This window comes from Vipera ursinii, assembly GCF_947247035.1.
Source record: "Vipera ursinii genome assembly, chromosome: 2".
Lineage (NCBI taxonomy): Eukaryota > Metazoa > Chordata > Lepidosauria > Squamata > Viperidae > Vipera > Vipera ursinii.
The window spans coordinates 244854300-244878699 of NC_139513.1; the positions used below are offsets into that span (position 1 = coordinate 244854300).

Here is a 24400-nt window from a genome sequence, read left to right on the forward strand (position 1 = left end):
GAGATTTTGTGAGTACTCATTAGAACAGAAAGGGAAAATATAAATCAAATCAGTAATTAAAGTTACATTTTTGATAGCATACGAAGGAAAGAATTGTGTCTCCCTATCCCCTGTAGCCTCTCCTAGACATTATCCAAAAGTATGAGAATCCTCAAGAGAAGGGAAAAAAACTACCTTGAAGAATGTTCTACCTTGCGGATTTGTAGTTTCAGAAATTCTTTTAGCACACTATAACCAGCCAAAATTAATCTTGATCTGGTTGTTCAATTTAATTTATTAAAACAAAAATAATGATGGCTTTATCACCAAGCATATTCAACTTTTTAAAGCTCTTGAGCAAATATAAAGAGTAGCAAACATGTTGAGATTCAATCATAGAAGAAGCCAAGAATACAACTGAGATTCCTACCAACAAGAGAAGTATGAATACAAAGGGCAGCATAAGATATACCGGTAGTCATGATCAAAAAGAGTATGTTTGTGGATGAATCCTGACAAAAACAAAACTGTAGAAGTCAGAGGAGAGGGAAGAGTATGAAGAAACTGAAGAGACAGAATAAGAGAGAATCATTTTGGAGAGAATATGGATGTAGAAAAGAAAAACAGTTATTTGAAAGTTATTCCAGATTTCATCAACTTCTTATTCAGAAAACATTAGATTATGAGCAGGAAGAAGATTAAGCTAGATGTGGAAAAAGAAATCAGTAAAGACACAGGTGTAATAATAACTACCAAGACCCTCTTGTCTTGCATAGTTCTTTGCTGCTTTCCCTATCCAAAGCAAAATGTTATATGAAATACACACATTTATGTTAAAACAGCTGCAGAATTCTGCCCGTCCCCAATGGAGAATGCTGTCTAACCTTATACAGAACTTGTACTTAGAAAAAAATATAATTTCATCTTGGTTAAGACAGAAATCACTCCTATTAATAATTGCTCGATTTTAAACAAATATTTTAAATATAGTTTATGATAATTTATTCAAAAAGCAAAAGAAAATACAGTTCAATGTTGTCATGCAACACATCAGATGAAGACATATGATTAGGATTGTTGTACTAGTTACAGTATAGATTTTAGTCTATACAAAAAGAGGTTATACAAAGAAAATAAATACTTTGAATTCCTTTCCAGAAAATTATATATTTTAGATTTGATATGCTTTGAAAGGACATTGAAGTATTATTTAGAATTCACAAAAGAGCCACTTCTTTTAAATTTGCTAAGTAAAACACAATTTCACAGTTTTACTACAGAAGATTTCTATGGAGTACGCCGATCTTTTATTCAATTAACAAAACATTGGTTTGATAAACATTTGTGAGCAGCTAATAATTTTTCATTTTTTACCTGAAGTGCACAAATTATTTAAAAGAGGGTAAGTTTGGCACTTTTATACTGATGTCACCAATATTAATATTTCTTGGGATTTCAGGAAGATTCATATTCTTTACAGCTGACACAGCCCGGGCTGGGGCTCCTGCTAAACCAGCCTGTATACAGAAGAAAAAGATACCACTAAGATGGCGTCCATTACAATTTACAGTGAAGCATTACAATAAATCATCAAGGCACCAATATTAAGTATTAGCAAAACTAGGTGATATTTTGGATTGGAATGAAATGGAAAATTCTGAAATATTCATCTGGAAAACGGGAAGTGGAAGCAGTTCACACAAAATCTAAAATATGGTTCATATGTGCAATGGCAACAATGAAAAATCAACATGTTGTCTGTAAAATAATCAGTTTGAGGTTAATTAACATTAAAGCTCATGCTAGCTTTGATTTTTACTGTTTCTAGGTATTGCACCATATACAGTAAATAGCTTGGGTCAGTTTTCTGATACTTGCAAATGGTAAAAATGACAATTACTACAATATTGACAATTGGCATTTACTATACAATAGTAAATTGACAATTACTCAGTTCTTACAGGATCTGTTTAATTTCAAATAGAAAATAGTTAACTTACAACCTTAGATTTTAATCAAATTCTCAACATTATAACAAAATAAACTTTTCACATGAGTTTTGATTTTAACCTGCTAGGTGTTTAGCCTCAAGGTTCAAAAAACCACTAGTTTGGATCTAAATCTGATTTAAAATTAAGTAATTATATGTTTAGAAATGTGGATACTAAACCATGATTTAAGGAATTCCCTTCTCCTCAAATATGGTGCTCTGTCCTTTCCAAACTGCAGATATGTACAGCAAATTATTCCTGAACAATTGCTCGAACCACAATCAAAATTCAGATTTTTTTCCCATGTAAAATACAAAAAATAAAATTATTCTCTAGATAGAGTACAACTAATTTTGAAGGATGTTGTTTCAATTCAGATTTATTTTATTATTTCACCTAATACTATAGTTTTAAGCCATAGTTTTAAGATAATATAAAAATAATGGTGGGGTGGGCAACGTATAAAGCTGTCTTGTATAATGTTATCAGAGTTTCTCAACAGTTTTGTATTTGCAAGAGAACACTTCAAAACAAAAGAATAAATGAAGCTTTCCAAAGATATTTAACAATTTGAAATTCCAAATGCCATCTGACTATACTTGCGCATATTTTTACAATATTGAGATAATAAGGCATTTTTAATATTGAGACATTACACTCCCTGAAATTATATGAATAGTAAAGTTCTCAAAGTTCATTCTTCTATGGGGCATTAAGCCTTCTTATATTTGCCTGGAACTTTGACATTCAGGCAAATAGAAAATCTTCCTTATAGGGCTTTCTAGAAGAAAGCACTACTGCTTTTTGTCTATGATTAACACTTGCTAATATGTTTCACTACCATTTTTTTTTAAAAAAAAATGCTCCCTGAGAAAAAATTTAATTTACAATGTCTGTATATCACATTTGTATGTGACTTATCTAATATTTCTATCTATCTAATTATTATATCTATCTAATTATTTCATTTCATAGCATTTACTTACTTTAAAGATAAGTAATCTAAATTTATTTTAGATCCCATTTTTTCATAAAGAAAAAAAATGAAATGCTAACAGACCACAACTTTACCATAACCATGTTTGTGTGAACATAAGACATACTGAGTTCACATAAATATTCCAAGGATTTGGGCCATTAATTCAGAATTTTTCATTAGCTGCCATTAGTTCCCCCCCCAAAAAAAAGTTCTATTTGATCAAGAACATTTAATCATAGCAGTATTTGCAAAATTCATAAAAAGATTATTTAATTATACATTTAAATAGAGGTTAACATATTCTTGTATAGGAAAACATAATTGCCTTTTTTCCAGGAAAATATAATCTCTGCTTTTTCAACAGCTGGAACTTCCAAGTCTCAATCTTGTATTTTTGCAAGCAAGAGAAAAGCTCACCAGTGTCAAACATACAAATATTAACCTCTAATATCCATCCCATTTTTATATAGTTTTAGTAGACCTAAAACAATTTGATATTCCTTGACAGAGCAGGACAAATTAACATTGTTTTATAAAGATTCTTTAAACATTTTGTTTCTCTTGGTGGGTTTCCAAATACCAAAGAACCCTGTATCCTGCTTTTTTTAAAGGAAAAATAGTTTACACTCATTCTAGTACATACTTTTTTATGCAAGGAAAATAATCTATGTGTGCATCTACATCTACTTAAATAAAGCATATTTATAAATACTTCATATGAACTAGGATTCCTGCCAGCTATTAAAGATATTGATAGACAATGTTTAATAGGATTTCCCTGGCAAGAATTCAGTAGATATATCTATGTATTACTATAAATGGGGCAAACCACTTCAATTTTAGATCACAGCTGCCTTTCATCCACCACCACAATTTAAAGTATGAACTAAAAATCACACTATACTTCTAAGACATAGTGGACTGTTCTGGAATTATAATTATGGTAAACAAAAAAATCTACCAATGATGCATAGCTATAGCATTTCTTTTCATGGGCCCATCCAATTAACATGGAAGTAAAAGAGATGAGGAATATAACATTTTTAAAAATCCAGTCTTCTTCTATCATCCACCTCATTATTACCAATTCCCTTTCTAGCTAACTTTTATTTTGAGTTGGAAAGAAAGACAAAAAGTTACAGCAATTGACAAAGGAATTCAATATTCCTCATCTTAGCAGTTGTTCTTGAATGCATCAGTCATTTCCTTACATGTATTGGAAAAATTATAAAATATCCCATGGAGTTTCACGAATTACATCATAAACAAGTTGCTAATGGACACATTTTTGTGCCTCTAATTACCCATGTCCACATGGTATTAGAAATACAGTGTGAATTTATATACAGCTAAAATTACAACTAATCAAACAACATTTGCCCAGCTGCTTTGTAATCTCAATTTAAATAATCACATAAGTTTGATATTATTCAATGGTCACTGAAAGACATAGGGTTGATTCCATAACAATATCCTTAGTAAGGGCATGGACAAGGGGTGACTGATTTCCTTTCCTGTTCTTTGAAAACATTTACAGATAGTAGCTTCTTAGTTTTGGCAAGATCCTTTCATATTTTTTTTAGATAATCAATCATAAGCATGATCTCTAACCCAATGAAACAGCAAGATTCCCCAAACCTTCAAAAAGAGCGTCTTTTCAGTGATTAAAGAGTTGCTTATGAAAGGATGGCTGGGAAAGTCACCTCTTGTCTCTCCAACTTTTACTGACATTTGTCTGAATCAAACCTATAACAGGTTGCCTTCAGTGATGCTTGTAATCACAAATTACAGACTGAGCACACTTAAGTGTTAAAAAGGCAGAGATGATAATAATACATTTAACCCAGCTAACACAAGTGGGAAAGTCATAGTCCTTCTAATTACCAAAATTGACCTTTAGCAATGCAAAGCATATTTTAGTTCCTTTCAGGACACTATTTAGTAATATGGAAGTTGTATATTGTATTTCTTTTTTATACAGCACATTACATTGAAACATAAGTGCCTAGCTTTATTGTTTGCCTAAATCATAATTATCTTCCAAATGACAGAATCGTAACAACTCTATTCCAAGCTTTTTTAAAAACAAGATAAATGGATAAATCAACCTTCCAAGTGTTTGTGCTTATTATAAAAGGCAGATCCTTTTATATGCACTATTTTTAGAACTCATTCCTCTAACATATTTGATATTAGATATTATAACTGTTTGTGTTTTCTATCAACACTTCTTCCCAGAACAAGTATGATTCAAAGCAGCAGGGTTATGAATAAGATGGAAGGATGCAGTACAGAATATAAAAGTATGATCATGTTCTCTTCTCATGAGGTTAAATAAATGAACAGAATTAGAGAAAAAACAAAATGAAGTCTGCAAGTATATCAAAATGCCAAACAGATAGAAGACTTACACATACTCTTAGAAATTTCAAGCACTTGGATCACAGCGATAGTAATGGATGGACATGAATTTTTAAAAAATTTTTGATTTATTATCTCCTTTTAAGTTGCCAGACCCAAAAATAAAAACAGAATGTATAAAGCAGAAAATAAAACAGCAATATTACATAAAAATAAAGAAAAAACCCTTATCTAGAAGAATATTTTTAGAGAATTAAAAAAATGGACTGTTTGGAATGCTCTTAACTAGACTTTAAATCTAAAGTTGTATTTTAATTTTGGTCTCTTTTAACATGAACATAGGATATTGTGAAGCATACTAACTTTAACTGGAAATAGATACCAATTTACATGATTTTTTTAGGTTTATAAGAGAAAATTCTACAGAAATGCTTAGCTATTAAATGATTTGCTTACAAAAAGTGATACAAATAAATATACTGTTTTAGGATTTTATATGCTACTGATTAAGATTATATCTGACATGGAACATGGACTGAGCTTTAAATGCTTTCTTATTTCAGCATTCTCTCATTTGCTGGCAAAACTTCCTCAGGAACATTACTAGCCAAGGTCAATCTTAACCGATTCAAAACTTATTTACAATAATTTCTCAAAGCCCTAAAATATTTTTCTCTTTTAAATATTATTCTTGTATTTAATTTCTCCAGATTTTGTTTTTCAAAATGGATATCTAATTTAAAATATTCATTATTAAATAGTATTTATATTTTTCTAACTAACAAAAGTTCTCAGAGAAAAAAAAGAGAACTGATACATAAAAACAGTATTTAAACCAAAGTTGTTACTATGGCTGTCTAGTTAGATACTTATAATTATTATTGGAGATATCTAATTGTGTACATCTGCAACACAGCATAGAAGCATTACATAGGAGCAGACAGGGGGGGCGGGCTTGGAGGATGCTAACTGCATTTTGTTACACTATTGGTAACAGCTTAAAAATACAAAGTTCACTTCAAAGTCTTTACCCGCTATAAACTCCCTAGAATTACTGTGTAGTTTTAAAAATTGGGAGAAAAAATACCACCAGCCCTAATATAGAACATCCTGTGAAAACTGAGGATTTTAGCTTAAAAAAACACCTCTAATTCTCCACATCTTTTTTTGCTACAATCCAATCCAAAACCCTATAAATTGTTCCTGTTAGGGGAAACCCTTAGAAAAGTGGGGATGATAGGGAGGGGGCAAACGGAAATAGAAGATGCTCATCCATAGCATGAATTTCGGTGTTTTTCATTTGAACAAGGGGTCTATTATATTAAACTCTTCAAAAATATTTATGTATAACAACTGATTAATCTTACGATGTAAAACCTAACATGCAGAGTTTGTACTCTTGCATTCTCAGTAAGGATTAGAAAGCTCAATAGTTCTGAATAAATATTAAAGAATTGATGGTGACTAACATTTTATAAACGTCCACGATTTCTCCCTTCTGGAGCATGAATTCCCAAAGGCTGGCCTTGGTTTTAGGTGATATATCAAAGATATTAATTATAGTAAAGGACAGCCAAAGTTTCTGTCCATCCAGGATTTGAAATCAGCTTAAAATCTTATTTTCACATCTTGTTTTTTAAAAAATATATATATTCTAACAGATATTAATCTAATTATAGGCATAGTATAATTATGGTTAGCACAGATGCTTGGATACTCTAGAAAGAAACAAAAGGCATGAGAGAATAGACTGGACATGATAGCATTCTGATTTCTGACTAGCTGATTATTGCCAAGCAATTGGGAACACCATATCTATAGCAAATAAATTAATTTGTTAATGATGTGGGCATACAAATGATAAAATTACATTTTAAGGATAGAAATTCTAAAGCGGAACACTAATGAAAAGAGAAAACAAAAGCAAAAATATATGAAATTAATGACAATCTATTAAATACACTACAGCAATAAAAGATGAAGGAAACCAGCACAAAAAGTGGGCTACGAAGATTAATATGGGTTTATCAACACGTAATTTTTGAGTCTGGCCTAATTTATCAATTGCCTTTGACATCATTTTGCTTTCCCTTATTTTAAAGCAGCACATTTTTTTCTGAAAATTAGCAATACCTGTATCTACCTGTCCTGTCTGGGAGACTGAAAGATAAAGGTCTGTAAAGAGAAGAATGGAAAGAACTAGAAAAGATCAGGTGGTTTGAAAAAATGAGGACTGACTTAAAACGACCAAATTCACACCCAGCTGAAGACTACAGAAAAAAAACACAAGAATATTGAGAGAGAACACCTTCCATGTCACTGATAGTGCCTGACACTCATCCCAAATTTTCCCTTTTACCAAACACTAAACTTTATTAACTTGGCTTATTTTTCTTCTGAAGAAAGGGTATCAAAAATTGACAAGTAAATTTGACCTTGTCTTGTTAAGAGAAGCAAAAGATACTTCTGCTTAACATTTCAGTTGACATATGTTGGGGAAGCAGGACCTTCATTTCATTGTAAGCAGTTGTCCACCCATTTATTTTAAAGCAGGCCACTCCCTTTGAACAAAATTATCCAGGATTAGCTAGATTATGAAGTGAAGCCCAGCTGCCAAAAAGTGCAGCAAAACTGACATTGCTATTGAATGTATTTGGGGGAAAAAATGGTATTTGACTATCAACTGGAAATAATAGTGTCATGACCTGGATCCAAAGACCCACATGCAGTATTTGTACATGCATCAGGGTTTGCTCAACACAATTCCAAAAAGTCATTCTACTTACACTTCAGGATAGTATGCAGTGCAGTTGTGGGATGGGGAGGGAATCAGTAATATGCACACAGTGTGCAAGCAGAAGGGGTATTTTGGATCAAAGGCAAAAGATTAGGAGTTGACATGAAAACAAAAGTATCTTCTCCAAAGTAAATACCAAGGAGGTTTAAAAGGGTTTCATTAGTTCATTCAGAGATTATATTGCCTTTTTGTCATTATTTTGCTCTGTAATATGCACTGATAGAAAGTAGAAGTAGTAAAGTACTATTCCATTAGTACTTTGTTAAATGCCTGTCAAGTTTTATTTGCATACAAAGAAAACAATTAATCATTCAGTGAGACAATAGAAATTAAAATTAACCTGGACCACTAAACTGAAATGGTTTCTTTCATTATTTAAAACTCAGGAACAGGTTAATCCCTTAAAACACAATCTAATAAAAAGGAACATATTTGTAGATTACTAAAACTGCACTTCCAAAAAGAACTACTTGAACTACTCACAGATCTTAAAAGTTGCCAAGTTTGAAAAACACTGGTCTGAATTATTCTAATACAAAATTTAGCAGAAGTTAAAATTTTAGGCTGCTCTTTGCCCTATTTTCTGGCTTCTGAGAATTAAACAAAACACACTTCCAAACAAAAAAAATGGGTTGTTTTTTTCACAACATGCTAGCTTCTCGTTTATTCTTTTAATTAAATGTATCTAAAAATATTAGTATCAAATTATGTAGAGCCTGGAACACAACAAAAAATATATCCATGAGTACACTACTACATAAACAATGGTTATCACCATTTTAAACAGGCTTTAAGAGTCAGAAGCCTTGACTGAAGGAAGCTCAGAAATATTCCTATAGATAAATGCAAATGGAAATCTGATAGAAGAAAAATGGAATGTTCAGCTATCTAAGCACTCAACAAAGGCTTTATCATGCCACATTCTAAATGGTGATTTGTAGCAATCAAAATAGCCAAATATTAAAAATTAGATGACTACTTTGGATCATGCAACTGTATGATCATGCTCCAACTGGCTTTACCAACTTTCATTCTTACCTCAGATTTTTCCAGTTTATTTTGAGCATCAATTTGGGTGACTATTTCATTCATGTTCGTCTCCAAAACCATTCCGCCCATCACCATTTCAGCCAGGATATTGTGAACCTAAAAAGAACACTCAATAAACAATGGTTGCACCAATTATATCAATAATGCAGTTGTATTTTATTATGCTTTTCTAAAGTATGCTTATCTTAACATAAATCAACTTTTCTAATATAACATTTGTAATAGATCAAATATATCTTTCATCTGAAGTACAAGTGCAGTGTAGCACCAAGAACATTCAGATTCACTCTCTGGTATGAAAAATAATTGGATAACTTTCAGACAACCACTTGAAATGAACCTAACCTACCTTGTAGATTGTTGATGCGAGGGGCAGGGGGAATAGAACAGTATTATATATACCACTTTGAATTTTAAGAAGGTGGAATATAAATCTAAGGAAATTTTTTTGTTGAAATTTAAACTTCCGATTGCTACATCAACTAAAATAGATTTTTTAAAAAATTATATTCAAGTTTACCAAGTTTTCACACCATATGTCAGACATTTGACCGCTACAAGCAAAATAAAACCAGAGATAATGAAACCAATCTTTTAAAATACTTTGATGCAATTCAAGGAACATTTGCTTATGTAGTGGTACATAAAAATGATATAGTTAGAAACCACTGACTTGGAATATTGTATAACCAATTTATCACTTCATTTTGACTCAGTCTGCTTTTAAAGTTTCCTTCTTATGGATAATGTATTGCCTTAATTTCATGGAGTTATTAAGATAATGCTGAAAATATGTTTGCCTTGATAGTTATTCATGAAAGAAGGCAGGGATGACAATGAGGAGCATAGCAATAGCACTTATATACCGCTTCTTGGTGCTTTACAGCCCTATTTAAGCGGTTTACAGAGTCAGCATATTGCTTCTAACAATCTGGGTCCTCATTTTACTGACCTCAAAAGGTTGGAAGGTTGTCAACTTTGAGCTGTTCAGAATCGAACTCCTGTAATAAGCAGTGAGTTAGCCTGCAGTACTGTATTCTAATCATAATAAATGTGTAACAAATGACCCTGCCAGCTCCACTGCCATGCTGTCACCAAGCACGCTCTCATGAAGCACTAGATGTCACAACTCAGCTCTACTCTCCAGCAGCTCACAAAATTCCTGAAAATTTAACAATCGGCTCTCACGAGCAGCTACAAGCTGATACCAGAATACCACTATTTCCCCCTGGATGACTAAATCAATCTGTCCCAATATGGATGACTTTTTGACATGAGGACTTCAGCTTCCCAGAATTCTCCAACAATCAAAGCACTGCTAAAAAATTCCTAGGGTTAAAAATACACATATTTGTAGAGTACAAAAGACTGTGTTAACAGAAAAGATCTTCAGGATGGGGAGAGTTTTAGTTATCTGAATTGTATAATCCACCTGGGCAGTTAAATTACAGTTGATTGTAGAAATTTCAATATAAAAGGAAAGATATACTCCTCCTGCCTTTATCACAACATTCTAATTAGTTGTAAATAGGGATAGCAACATACTATTGCAAATCTAGTACTGTATGTGGAAATCATTATATTTAGTTTATTTACAGCATAGGTTTTTTAATAAATATTTTATTAATTTTCTAGTTTTACAATCATAAGTACTTAATAAACAACGTGTTGTCTGGATCCATTAGTAATTCAGTGGTACATATTAACTTCTTCAATCTAGGACCAATATTACACCATCCGATGCTTCCTCTCTTCTTCCAGCAGTACACATTTTCCCACACTAGGCATATACAATTCTTATTGTTCTTAATACATATACAATTGAATATCAACCTTTGTTACATTTTCCTCATAGTATCAATAATGTCGTTTTAAATTATCTTTTCTAATCAAAATATATCTTAATTGCATTTACACTTAATATCCATTTGTTCAATTAATATCCTGTTTTTCCAGCTTTTTTAAAAAAATAATTTTCCATCAGTGTTCAAAATGTCTCTATCGTTTATAATTTCTCATAAGAAGTTATATTTGGGTAACCAAAAGCTTCCATTATTCAAACCCTCTTAGCATTTTCATATTTCCCTTCTTATACCAAAATATGTTCTAGTTACAAATCCTATCTTTCTAGTAATAATAATAATACTTCTATGTATAACAATTATCTATTCTCAGCCATCATCAAACATCTGATTAATAGTATAATAGTCCATCTAATGGGTCAAAATCTCGATTTCAATGCTGCTAACATTGGATGTTCTTACTTTGACAACATATGGAGATGCAGCCATTTTCCTTCTTGTTTTACTCTTAGAATTAGAGTTGTAATTAGATGATACTGGGGGGAGAGGGGAAGGAGGAGCAATGTGCATGGGAGTTAGTTAGACATAACAATATTGTAATAATGTGAGAACCAAGATTTTGAAATAAGAGATTATAAGAAATGGCGGGTTGGAGAACAGGAGGGAAAACCTGCATTTCAAACTAATTGGAGAATATGATTTATGACTGTTAATTAGAGGAGGGAATTGTGCTTGATACTATGTGCTCAGGGGAGGGGAATTCAGATTTTGGCTTTGCTATGTACGTGCCGATGGTATGCTACTCAAATAAAGACTCTTTAAGGTAAACAATGCCTCGAAGTTCTTTGAAGAGTTTCATCTGTCAGAACCATGACACTCTATTTTCTTCAGTCTTACTCTAGTTTTCTTCCTTTGTCAACTAACTTCCCAAGTCAATGCATTTGATTTGAATCAAGTAACTCTTTCTCTATTTTTGTGTATATTGTTTGGAATAAGAAAATTTGTTTAAAATATTTTGGAAGGATGCTCAGCCCACTGATATTAATTAAACAGCTTCCCTCAAATTCCCACAATTCTCCTAACAGCTCTATCTTCCATTCAATCAACTCTTTCTGAGATCTTGACAGGTATCTTTTCCATTTCCGATATTATCGCTACGTCTTCTAATTCTTTGTTTGTCTGAATCTGTCTGTTACTTCCTTTCTTTAGGTCCTCCATCTTTGGATCTCCTTCCTCTGATTTTCCTTCTATTTTCTGGGTTGCTAGTTTCTTCTTTGTAGTCATTTTCGGAGTTTGTAGATTTAGATTAAAAAATTCTTTGTGTTATTTTTAGTCTCATCATGAGCTAAGGCAATTGTCTCTTGTATTGATTTTAACATAGAATTTCTTTATGAAATTCATCAACATTTTCTTCTTGGTATGTCAAGCTGAGGACTTTGGGGACAGGTGTTAGGGATGGTTTTTTACCATTTGAAGCTAAATATGGAACATCCATTTTGTTTTTGTATGTAGTTTTTATAGTCCCATCTATTTAGGGATTTAAAAAGTTTCAGTCAATTGTCATTTGAACTCCAAATTATCCAGCCGGCCTATCAGTCCATCCTTAAGTCTCCCCTCAGCAAATATAAAGTTTCAAATTTTTCAAAGTTTTCTGTCCAATGAAAAACATATTCTGTCTAGAAATAAAAGAGCAATTAAAAATTGTTCATCAATCAAAGGTTTATAATCCAAAGTATTCCATCATCTCAATCAATAATGCATGTTTCTTCTATAGGGAAATAGCTCCATGACACAGCTCTAAAAGTCAGTGAGTATTTATATTCATAGTCCAGGCAGGCCAGTTTCAAAATAGTTTATTGTCTCTGCCACACACATAAGCAGCTCAAATTTCTTTTTTTCCCCTTTCCCAGCTGCAGTCTTCAAAAGTGAAAGTTTCTGAAAACAACAAGTCTTATTTGAGTTTGGGCTTCCAGCCAAGTTTCCTTTAGGCATAATAAATTGTAGTGCTGTAGTTTGTCAATAGATGTCACTGACACCATCTTCCAGCTTTTTACATCCAAACTTATATTACAAGCTTTTAAAATCTCTTTTAAAAATAAATAAATCTCAAAAGCATTTTTAGTCCCCAAATTTCAAAGTTATATATGTGTATTGATTCCAAAAAAGTAATTAATTTGCTGCTTTCTTTTTCCTGAGGGAATGGGGTGGAAATTCTCCTTCCCTCTCTCATCAGGAAGGATTCTTTGGGGTTTTTCCCCAAGAAAAAGTTATAAAGAGAGGATAGGATCTCACCCAGTTCCATCCACGTTGCTCGAAAATTGCTGGTTAATGCTTATTTTCTTCGGTTGCCAGCAGCTTCTGACTGGCCACATGAATGTAGCCAGTCTTTCCCCCTCCGGTTTGGAGAGCTTCCTCAGATCAAACAGAAGGGCCACTGCCCTCCCGCGATCAATGAGGGTCCCCTTCTTCTCTGTCACCTCTTCGGGCTGACTTTTGACCCTTTTTAGGGTCCCCAGTGGGGCGAAATTGAATGCGGAAGACGGAACCCCATCTTCGTGCCCCCTCACGCCACGTCGTCAAACCGGAAGTCGGCAGCATAGCTTTCTAAATCTTTAACTTAGAACAGAATATTCAAGAGGCTGATTTCAAATAAAGCATGCAATGATTCCAGTCTTAATAACTAGAATATACTGTAGGTAATCATTTTTATACTTCTTTGCAAAAAAAATTCTACAGGTAAGAATGCCACAAATGGTATTTAATGTTTCAGTAAACTAAAAATTACTGCCCTATCTATAACTGAAATTTGAAAAAAAGATATCTGATGGAAGCAGAAACATCTGGCAGAAACAAATGTTTGTCAGAAGATTGTAACTTCATGTTACAGCATCTCACCACAGTACCTTGTCCACATGGAAAATTAAATCCAGTTCACAGACATTCTCAAAACACTTGTCTAATGTTTCTACAAAAACCTGTAAAGTAAAAAAAAAGGGTCAAAGGTGAATAGCAACTTAACCTCGACATTATGAACAAACATGGAAATCAAGTACTGTTTACTATAAAGAAGTCAGGAAGTCAAATATATCCATATGCCTTGTCTCTTGGAAGATCTCAGAAACATTCGCTTTCTTGCTAAGCGATATGGTTGTAAACTGGAAAAAAAAACATGACCTCGCCAATTTATAAGGACAGTTGTGGCAGCAGTGAAGCACATCATGTGATCATCACTTGCAACTCTCTGCTGGCTTCCCCACTGACTTTGCTTGTCAGAAGCCTGTGGTGAAGCTTGTAAATAGTGATCATGTAACTGTGAGACATTGTGACTGTCATAATTGTACCCAAGTTGCCAAGTGCCTGGATTATAATCACATGACTGTGAGGACGCAGTGATGGCCACAACTTCGAGGATTGGTCATAAGCTCCCCTGTTCAGCACTGTCTTAACTTTGAACAGCTGCATGAATGGGTCTGTAAAGAGATCAAATTTCATTAATATAATGCTCTAGCACTTACATAGAAATGTAAGCTCTCATATTTCATGTTAACTCCTATTTTGAAAATGCAGGGCTAAATTATCATTCTAAAAGATTATTTTTAGTCTATTGTTAGATGCATCCACTACTTGAACATTACATTAATCTCAACCAGATCTACAAAAATTAGCCTGCTAATCTACATTGGGTCATTTTGTAGTAGACAATTAGCAACCTTATACTGCTGTAATTTAGGAGCAATAACCTACTGCTTACAAACATCACCAAAAACTACAGTTTACTTTTATAAAAACAGAAATGTTTACCAAAAAAGCCATTGTTAAAAGTACGGCATATACTGAATATGTGGTATCAGAATATATACATGTATTCTAAAAAAAAACAAAAACTCCACAAATGTTTGCTCTAAACTTCATTTCCGATTTGACCAACCAGCTGTTCTTTGCTTGCTCACTTTTCACCTTACTGTATTAGGTTTGTTGCTTTTTAGTGAGCCTAGCATTATCTTACTTTTTAATTAGCAACACAGCTAGAAAATTAATAACAGCCTCACAGCCAAAATATGCTTAGGAACTCTTATTATAACTGTAAGCAAAATATGGTGGACATTATTTCAGCTATAACATAAATTAAACCCATCTGTTTAGGAATGGAGTTTGTTTAGATTTGAACATATTTTGTTTTGAAACAAGACTATTCCCTTTGTTTACATAAAGGGATTTATGCACTTAGTGATATTTCTTCCTTCAGCACTCACCAACTGACAAGACCAATTTTGAATGTTCCAAGTTTAAAATGTAGAAGCTAACATGCTACAATATGCCAAGTCTCTGAGTGCCATTCACTTTATCAACCTAAAAAAACCCTACATTGTTCTTGTTTAAAAAATAGCATTCTAGTTGTAGTACATATGAGCGTCACCGCTTATTGCCACTCAGACATATATGAAACAATTATAATTTAATCCAAGTTTTTTTCCATTATAAAGAAATACTATCACTCCGTATCTCCATTCTGTATCATGCAGCAAAGTCAAACATGCATTTCTAATCCACAGGATGTATAGTATGCATTACATTTCTGATTTCCTCTTTACGTATTACATATATATGTTAGTTTGGGCTTGTTCAGTTTAACTATAGTTTGAATATAGCCACAAGCTTTCTTATGCAATCTAAAACAGAAATGAATATTCTTTCTTGTAGTACTAGAGCGCATATGTCAAACTCGCCACATCATGTGACATGTCGTGACGTATTGTGACTTTTTTTTGCATTGCTGGAGTGAGCACAGCCTCTGTTTGATACCCCTGTACTAGAGGATTGGAAAAGTGTTAACTTTATCTCATTTTCATGATAAAACAGCCTATTCATCAATCAATGTTTTAAGAACCAGCTTACAATGTTCATTATCTGTTGTCATGATTTCCTCAGATGAACCCTTGCCAGAGAATGAGAAGTAACAATGTCAAGGGCAGGTTGTTTGTCAAAGACTTCAGACTTAGCCTGGAATTTTGGGTTTATAACCCAGACACACTGACCATGATTGACATTTCTCAACCCTCAATTTCTTAATGAGACAAATATTTTTGCCAGATGGGAAAGCAAGTTCAGAATTAGGAAAAAAAAGCTAAAAAGTTCAGTGGTGCTAAACATTTCTTCTGATGGGATATATAGAGCCACTACTGAGTTTGAAAGTAATATTTCTGCATATAAGCCCTTAACAAATGCATAGTTGCAGAGAATAAATGTTATTTGTAGCATGATGTTCCTGTCTCCAGTGCCTATTTCCATCATATTCCTGAAGAGGCAAAGATTCCACTTGTCTCTTGTTATGATAACAACCAGATCTAATTTTAAAAAAAACCTCTAACCATGGAAGAACTGACTCTCCCATTGTTGTGGATCTGAGTTGTTGCTTTCTGGTGCAAGAAGATTTGGAGTAAAGCACATCAAATTATAATAATGCAGGTATGTTACAAACTTTCTAAGCATAATGTCAAAACAGGTGCTTTTAGCTAAAGAGAAAAGGTTCGCTAAGAGTCATTACGCTGCCATAAAACTATTATTGGAACAGGATAAAATAAGACTATTCAAGTGTCTGCACAACTAAGCATTTTCTGGTAGTGATATACATCTCTAATTCTACAAATCACAATGTATTACGTATGCAGCATTTAAAAAAAACAGCAAGAGTGCACACAAAAAGACTGATTGAAAGCTAAGATTAGGGGAATTAAAGCTATATAAATGCAAACTTATGTTTTCAACTGCAAAGCCACTAAAAACATACTACACTTTGTTGTTTGTCAGTGAATAAAGGGACATTCATTTTCAAATCACTGCAATTAGAAAGGTTAGTAACATTAGACCCTAATAGTAAGTTAGGACACAGCTCCCTCTACTGCTTTATTCTGGAACCAACAGTTAACAAGTTTATATATTAGGGTAGAACATGTTTTTTTAAAAAAGAGCTTTAGATGCCACATATAGCTGTTGCATTGCTGCTCTATTAATTAAAGTAGTCTAGCCTTTATTTTTCATGTTTACTGAAAGTCTAAAAAATGTATATGATTTAAGGAAACAGTTCCCAAGTTAGTAAGATTCTTAAAGCAGCCACAACTTATTCATGTATGCATAAAAGCCTGAAAAGTGGGTTACTTTAATGAATAAAAAGATGCTTGCTCACACAGAATTCAAAACACTTCTATATTATTTTAGAAGTATACACATCCCTATTATATATAAAAAGCAATTATTTAATTCGCAGAAGGTAGGAAGTCCAAGTATAGTTTGTTTGTTTTCATTAGTGTTTCTTATTATTTTATTGTTCAACCTGTATACATTCCTTCCTCTGTACACCGCCCCGAGTCCCTCGGGAGAAGGGCGGTTTATAAAAACTAATAAATAAATAAATAAATAAATAAATAAATAAATAGTCAGAGAAAAATGTGTAAGATTATCTTCTTTATGTAAGCAATACAAAATATATATATAAAACTTTCATATTTTATACAAAGCTATCTAAGGTAGCATGTGAGCCCACACTTATAGAATATAATTATAGTATAATCAGAGGCATTATCCATGATTTGTAGGACTATTTAACTCTGAATTACTCTCTCCCATTAGATCTGACAGAATGAGCATGCCTTGGTGTCCTCAATGAAACAATGCCATCTAATGGGACTCAGGAATTATGCTTTTACTCTCCTGGCACCTGCCCTTTAGAACAGCATATCCCATGAGATCCAAAATGCCCAAATCTTGGTCTGCTTCCATAAAGCTTTAAACATTTGGTTTTCTCCCGAAGAACTAAGTTAGGATGTTGGATAGATCCACATAGGATAGATCTAGGTTCTTGAATAGATTGTTTTGTGCTGATTGTGCTATTTTATAATGTTGTTCTTTAATTTTCATTGTTTAACTTGTTTTTATGTTAACCACCCAAAAATGCACTTAATGAGCTGAGTGGCAAAAAAATAAATAAAAAATGGGACTATTTATACCAGGTATGTCAAACTCACAATGTCACGTGACATCGCACGATGTATCAGGAATTTTTCCCTATTGCCGGCAATGGGGTGGGTGCAGTTTCGGTGTGACACATCCGGCCCGGAGGTCGGCAGTTTGACATGCCTGATCTATACCATGGCAGACCAAAAGAGGTTTGACCAGTTATGGATGCACTTATTCCTAATACCGTAACAGAAACCATATACTACTTATACTATCCCATAGAATTTATGATCCCTAAACTTGATCAGAAAACCAATTTAAAAAGTAGCACAATTCCCAAATAAGTCTCAGTTGCAACATCAGATTTCAAAAAGTCCAGCTTTGTAATTACCTTCGTTCAGACACCTACTCCTTTATTGAGTAATACAGCAATGTGAGGATAAGGAACTTGCAGGCAAGTGAAACAAACAAAATGCAAAATATGTTTTGCGACAGCAAAGGACTATGATTAAATACTACACTACGTTTTGAAATAATGGAGAACTACAAGTTCTCAACTTACAAACATTTTACTGACTAAATTTACAATGGTCCTAAAAAAATGACTTATGATCATTTTTCACTTAGGACTGTTGCAACATCCCCACGGTTACATGGTCAATCAGAATAGAGCTGGAAGGGACCTCGGAGGTCTTCTAGTCCAACTCCCTGCTCAAGCAGGAGATCCTATATCATTTCAGATAAGTGATTGTCCAGTCTCTTCTTAAAAACCTCCAGTGATGAAGCCCCTACAACTTCTGAAGGAAAGCTGTTCCACTGGTTAATTGTCCTCAATGTTAGGAAGTTTCCCCTTCATTTCAGGTTGCTTTTCTCCTTGATTAGTTTCTATTCATTGTTTCTGTCTTGCCTTCTGGTGTTTGGAGAATAAGTTGACAACCTCTTCTTTGTGGTAGCCCCTCAAATACTGTCACCCTTAGACCTTTTCTCTAGACTGGCCATACCCAATTCCTGCAACCATTCTTCATATGTTTTTATCTCCAGCCCCTTAATCATCTTAGTAGCTCTTTGAACTTTTTCCAAAGTCTCAATATCTTTTTTGTAATCTTACCAACACAAGATGCAGTATTCCAGGTATGGTCTTACTAAGGACTTATAAAGCGGTACTAATACTTGATTAGTTGATTCATACACTTCGCAACTGGCAGATATTTATCAGGGTTGCAGTGTCCCAACGTCACACAATCACCTTTTTTGACCTTCTAATAAAGTCAAGCCAGATTCACTTAACAACCATGTTACTAAGTGAACAACTGTAGTAATTCACTTAAGATCTGTGGCAAGAAAAATCATGAAATGGGGCAAAATTTACTTAACTGTCTTGCTTAGCAACAGAAATTTTGGGCTCAGATATGGTTGTAAATTAAGGACTACCTGTAATCTTTTACAAACTTAAAATGATATACCTTACATTTATTTTATCATATCATTTTCCAATCACAAAGAAGTATGACCAATATTTTTTTAATCACATTCCAAAGGATATTTTAGAGCTTACATCAGCTCCTTAACCTTAATATTGGGAAGTTACAACTGTAGTTATTTCCTGATACTTGTACTAATGCTTAAGACCAAGAAAATATTCAAATAAAAATACTGAGAAATTTGAAATTTTAAAGTCCATGAATAAGAGATTGGTTTAGTTGTTATCCAATTACATTATTTTAGTGAAATAATACTTCTCAAGATTTCTGATCTCCTTCGTTATCAAGTAAGAAAACAAAGAACAACTATAGAATACAATATTGTGACCCCCTTGTAGATGACTTACTTGTATTAGATCTAAAATGCCAAGTTCACTTTCTGAAGAATCAACGCAGAAAACAAAGTACAATGTAGCATAATGGCGATATATCAATTTGTTGTCAGATCCACCTATTAATCTAAAACAGAATAGTGTGTTAAAAAACAATTAACAATATTCCAGCGGTCTTGGTTGGTAGCTAAAAGAGAAAACACGAGGCATAATTGTGGGAAATTTAATGATAAAAATAACTGATAAATCGGAATATATATTTTTACACTATTATTTTGATATTTAAGAAATGTTCCACAATAGTAGATATAGAAACACTGTGAAGATAAATTTTATCAGTGTCCCTTTCATAAATATAGTGTTCGCACTACAATCAAAAATGAAAAATTTAAAAGATTCTTAGACAAGACCTAGAATGACTTAAAGAAGCTGCAAACTGAGTGCTAATGAAGATTTTTATTTTTATTTTATTTTTATTACATTTATATCCCTCCCTTCTCCGAAGACTCAGGGCGGCTTACAAGCTTAGCAGTAGCCTTCATTCTATGTATATGCCTGCTTGTTAGGGCTTTCACACACACCCCAAGCGGCATTATTACAAAGTCAGCTTAATTGCCCCCAACAATCTGGGTCCTCATTTTACCTACCTCGGAAGGATGGAAGGCTGAGTCAACCTTGAGCCTGGTGGGATGCAAACCTGCACTAATTGCAGGCAGCTGGTGTTACTTAAGGAGGCATTAGCCCACTGCTCCACCAAGATCATACAATAAATAATGGTCTAACCAAACATTTACATGTTTTTCAATAATAATAATAATAATAATAATAATAATAATAATAATAATAATAATAATAAAAAACCTTTATTGTAAAAGTACATGTGTATATTGAGATTAGCTGGGCCTCCCCCCCCCCGTGCTCTCTCCCCCCAACACACAGTGACAACAAACCCTCCATCCTACCACACCATGTGAACCAACTACACCACACACCGGCCTCCCAAGTCAATTCTGCATAAGATTATGTCCCATTTAAAAGCCTAACAGCCCACAGATAAAAGTTATTTTTCAGCCTGTTGGTACGGCTGGCTATATTCCTATATCTCCTACCGGATGGTAGGAGAGTAAAGAGATACCGTCCAGGGTGTGAATCATCCCTGAGAATCTTCCTCACTCTTCCAAGGCAAGGAGTCCTGGCAATGTCATCCAGTGGTGTCAGGGAACAGCCCACAATGTCTTGTGCTGTGCTCACTACCCTCTGTAATACTTTCCTGTCCGCGGCTGTCAGACCAGCATACCAAACCACAATACCATACGAGAGGACGCTCTCTATAGTAGACCGGTAAAAGAGGGTCATTAGTTGTTGTTCTACCCTGTTCTTCCGCAAGACCCTAAGAAAGTGAAGCCTCTGTTGGGCCTTTCTAGCCACCTGGGTTGTGTTAATGAGGGAGTTTAACTAAATCAGTCCTTGTGACTTAGGGTTCAAATTTTGCTTCCAGCTAATAGTATCAGAAAAGTGTGAATGAACCCAAATGCCATGTTTCTGGTTGTACACGTTCCATATTTCTCTCTCTCAATCTTTTTCTCTATATATATCTCCAGAACACAGCATTAATAAGTATCAGGCTTGGTAAAGATTACAGTTTTCCATTTCACTTTAAGATTTTCTGCTTCAGAACAACTCTCAACACAATGTATATACTGCACTGAGTATATAGCTTCTAATTTGATCATACTTACAAGCCTCCTTCTAAGAAATTACAAACATTTTCATCACGTTTTGATACTAAATGGAATGTTTCTCGGATGATCTGTTGTTGTATATCTTCACTCTGAAAAGAAAGGAACATGCTGATGTTTCCAAATAGAAGCATTCATCTGTCATCATTTATAACACTACAACTTTTATAACAAAAACACATTATTTCTTAAAAATGTAAGCCATTCAATTTCCAGTGACCCTAAGCAATTTAAAAATAAAAATATTTTCTTTAAAAAAGAGACAAAAATAAAAGATGGCAAAGATGACAAGAATTAAACAGGAATGAAAAAGAAACACAATCCAAGGGGGCTTTATTCGTGCTTGCAAAAGGCCTTGGGAAGAGCTTAAGTAGCAACTGAAAAGCTGTTGACACAGTTAATATCAGACCAGACCCAAAGAGACTTATGTTAAAACTCTCAAGAGGTTCACTGACTCACTGTAGGATTTTAAATACTTTGGAATGTTGCTTCAGATGAAAATGTATGCTGTATTGAGCATTTGGAGGAAAGTTCAAATGTAATGTTTTATTTTTAGATTATACAAAATGATATCTTACAACCTTAGTGAATCTGATTTTGTTCCAAATTTGTTCCAACGTTGAGGAAATCCTTTGGAATAGATCTAAGCTGATATGCCAAGTTCTTGATCACTCTATTTAACACTCTCCATAACAAATCTTTTTCATAGGAAAATACAATTAAGAAGCTAATATATAAACATTTGTGATTTATTGCATACCCATGCTGCTAATCAGAACTGGCACATTTATATAACAAAACATTCACACATACACAGTTATATGTAGAAAAAAAATAACATTTTTCTATATATTGGCATTATACCAATTTTAACAGAAAATAAACAACTCTTAAGACATTTTGTTTTGCATTTCTCTTTGATAAACATATATTTGCTGTTGTTTTCTCTCTTCCATCAGGTACCTAATAGTACCAAGCTGAACGCTCAACTTTTAATTTATAACAGTGCACAGGACCAACTTATATTATCCCAATAAAAGAGTTTTAATTCTCAGGCAACATGAGAAATTCATTGCATCCAACCAGGCTCTCCTGTTTCCTATCTTACCTTAAAAAAAAAAGCTTCAAATTTGTTGCAATCAGATCACAATCTCTATCATTCCCAACCCATTTGACCAATGGCGAGAAGTTTTAACCTGGAAGCTCCAAGGTGAGAGAAGTTGCATTAGCAATCTGGCTGGGAACAACAGGAGCTGCAATCCCCAAACGTTTAGAAAACACCAGATTTATTTATTTATTTTTATTTATTATTGGGATTTATATGCCGCCCTATCTCCCGAAGGACTCAAGGGCGGCTAACGACAATAACATACAATAATACAGAAGTAAAAAAGAAAAATTAAATTAATGGCCTTGTAGAATAAATTAAAATTAAAATTAAAATAAGTTAAAAATTAAAGTTAAAAATTAAAAACATAATTAAAATCCTTGTCAGTCCAGGTCAGCCTGGTGGAAAAGGAGTGTTTTGAGGCCACGGCGAAAGGACTGGAGATCTGGGGCCATCCGAAGCTCAGGGGGGAGCTGGTTCCATAGGGCTGACGCTACAGCGGCCATAATTATAATTTATATATAATATATAATTTCTTTTAAAATTTGTTTTTAACTTTTGTATTTGGTTTTTTAATCACCCTGTAAACCGCCCTGAGTCCTTCGGGAAAGGGCGGTATATAAATGTAATAATAATAATAATAATAATAATAATAATAATAATAATAATAATAATAATAATAATAATAATAATAATAATAATTAATAATAATAATAATATATTTATTTCATAAAGATTTAAGTTTTTTTTTTACTTTTTTTTGACTTTGCTCTTGTATTTTCCTTCGTAGAGCCAAGTTACAAACCTAAATGTTTACCCTTCTGAACCTCCTTCAGATTTGCCCTTATTCAGGTGCGTCCTTTAGGAAAGGTAAGGGCAACTTTGCCCGTTTCGGAAACAACCGCTAACCAACTCAGCCGGCTGCTTCTGCCGCCGTCCGTGCAACCTGAGATCTCCCGTTATCTTCTCTTTACCTCTCGGCGCCGAGCCACTAAGAAACTCTGACGAGCCCGACCTGGGGGAAGAGGCGCTATTGCACACGTGAACGTCTAGCACAGGGGTCTTCAAACTTGGCCCTTTTATGACTTGTGGACTTCAACTCCCAGAATTCCTCAGCCAGCTTTGCTGGCTGAGGAATTCTGGGAGTTGAAGTCCACAAGTCATAAAAGGGCCAAGTTTGAAGACCCCTGATCTAGCAAAGTCTCCCTTCCGTCCTTTCCTCCTAGAGCCGAATCGGGTTCCTTAATCTGGCGCTCGCCACACGACGAAGCCTTTGCGGGGAAGCCTTTCAGCCCGCCTCGCATCGACTTCCTCGTCACGGCGTCGAGCCAGTCCCACCGCATCCCGCGCCTTCGGACGGCGCCCAGGTCAACCCGTTTCCTGGGTTTCCTCGTCCTGAATTGACAAGCCCACCGCCCCCGGAGGCTCAAAAGGGGACGATGGGTAGTTGAGGGTTCCGCGCGTCGCCAGGACGGACGCCAGCCCCCTTTTCCCTCAGCCGCCACCCAAGGGCGGCCTCCCCTCCCGACACTCACGTAGCGCTGGTAGAATTTGGAAAGCCGCGGCTTCCCGTGGTTGTTGAAAATGAGGATCGCTTTAATCATCTTGAGGGCGGCGGCCGAGGACCCCCCACTGAGACGCCAGGAGGGAGGGGGGGTGGCTCGCGGACCACCACTCTGCGGCGCGCGAGTCGGCGGAAGCCCCTCCCCTGCTCGGCTCCGGCCCCTCCCTCTCTAAGCCCCCGAGCGAAGGCGGAGTTCAGAGACAAGAACCGTTCTACGGGCCGGCGACCGAAGGAGAGCACGTCGTTTGACTAACTCGGGGTAC

At 34.5% G+C, this 24400-nt stretch overlaps 1 protein-coding gene across 2 annotated transcripts; it reads right to left on the reverse strand.

The window, feature by feature from the left end:
• Nucleotides 1-940: 940 nt before the first annotated feature.
• Nucleotides 941-24399, reverse strand: AP3S1 (adaptor related protein complex 3 subunit sigma 1). 2 transcript variants are annotated; one of them, XM_083354725.1, is made up of 7 exons: nt 24109-24399; nt 21466-21557; nt 19742-19853; nt 13863-13934; nt 9146-9253; nt 7444-7485; nt 941-1496 (listed from the first exon to the last, which is right to left on the reverse strand). In XM_083354725.1, the coding sequence occupies exons 1-6, from the start codon at nt 24175-24177 to the stop codon at nt 7450-7452; spliced, it is 489 nt and encodes a 162-aa protein (XP_083210851.1). In that variant the 5' UTR covers nt 24178-24399; the 3' UTR covers nt 941-1496; nt 7444-7449. The 2 variants fall into 2 exon arrangements, with proteins under 2 accessions (XP_083210851.1, XP_083210850.1); XM_083354724.1 differs by lacking the exon at nt 7444-7485 and having other exon boundaries at nt 944-1496.
• Between the last annotated feature and the right edge of the window lies 1 nt (nt 24400).

Excerpts from the sequence above, each read along its gene's own strand:
- AP3S1 (XM_083354724.1), bottom strand. The coding sequence starts at position 24,177 with ATGATTAAAGCGATCCTCATTTTCAACAACCACGGGAAGCCGCGGCTT. Across the intron at positions 19,854-21,465 it reads AATTTCTTAGAAGGAGGCTT|ATTAATAGGTGGATCTGACA; the intron begins GTAAGTATGATC and ends ATTCTGTTTTAG. Across the intron at positions 13,935-19,741 it reads GCATTTTAGATCTAATACAA|GTTTTTGTAGAAACATTAGA; the intron begins GTAAGTCATCTA and ends TTTACTTTACAG.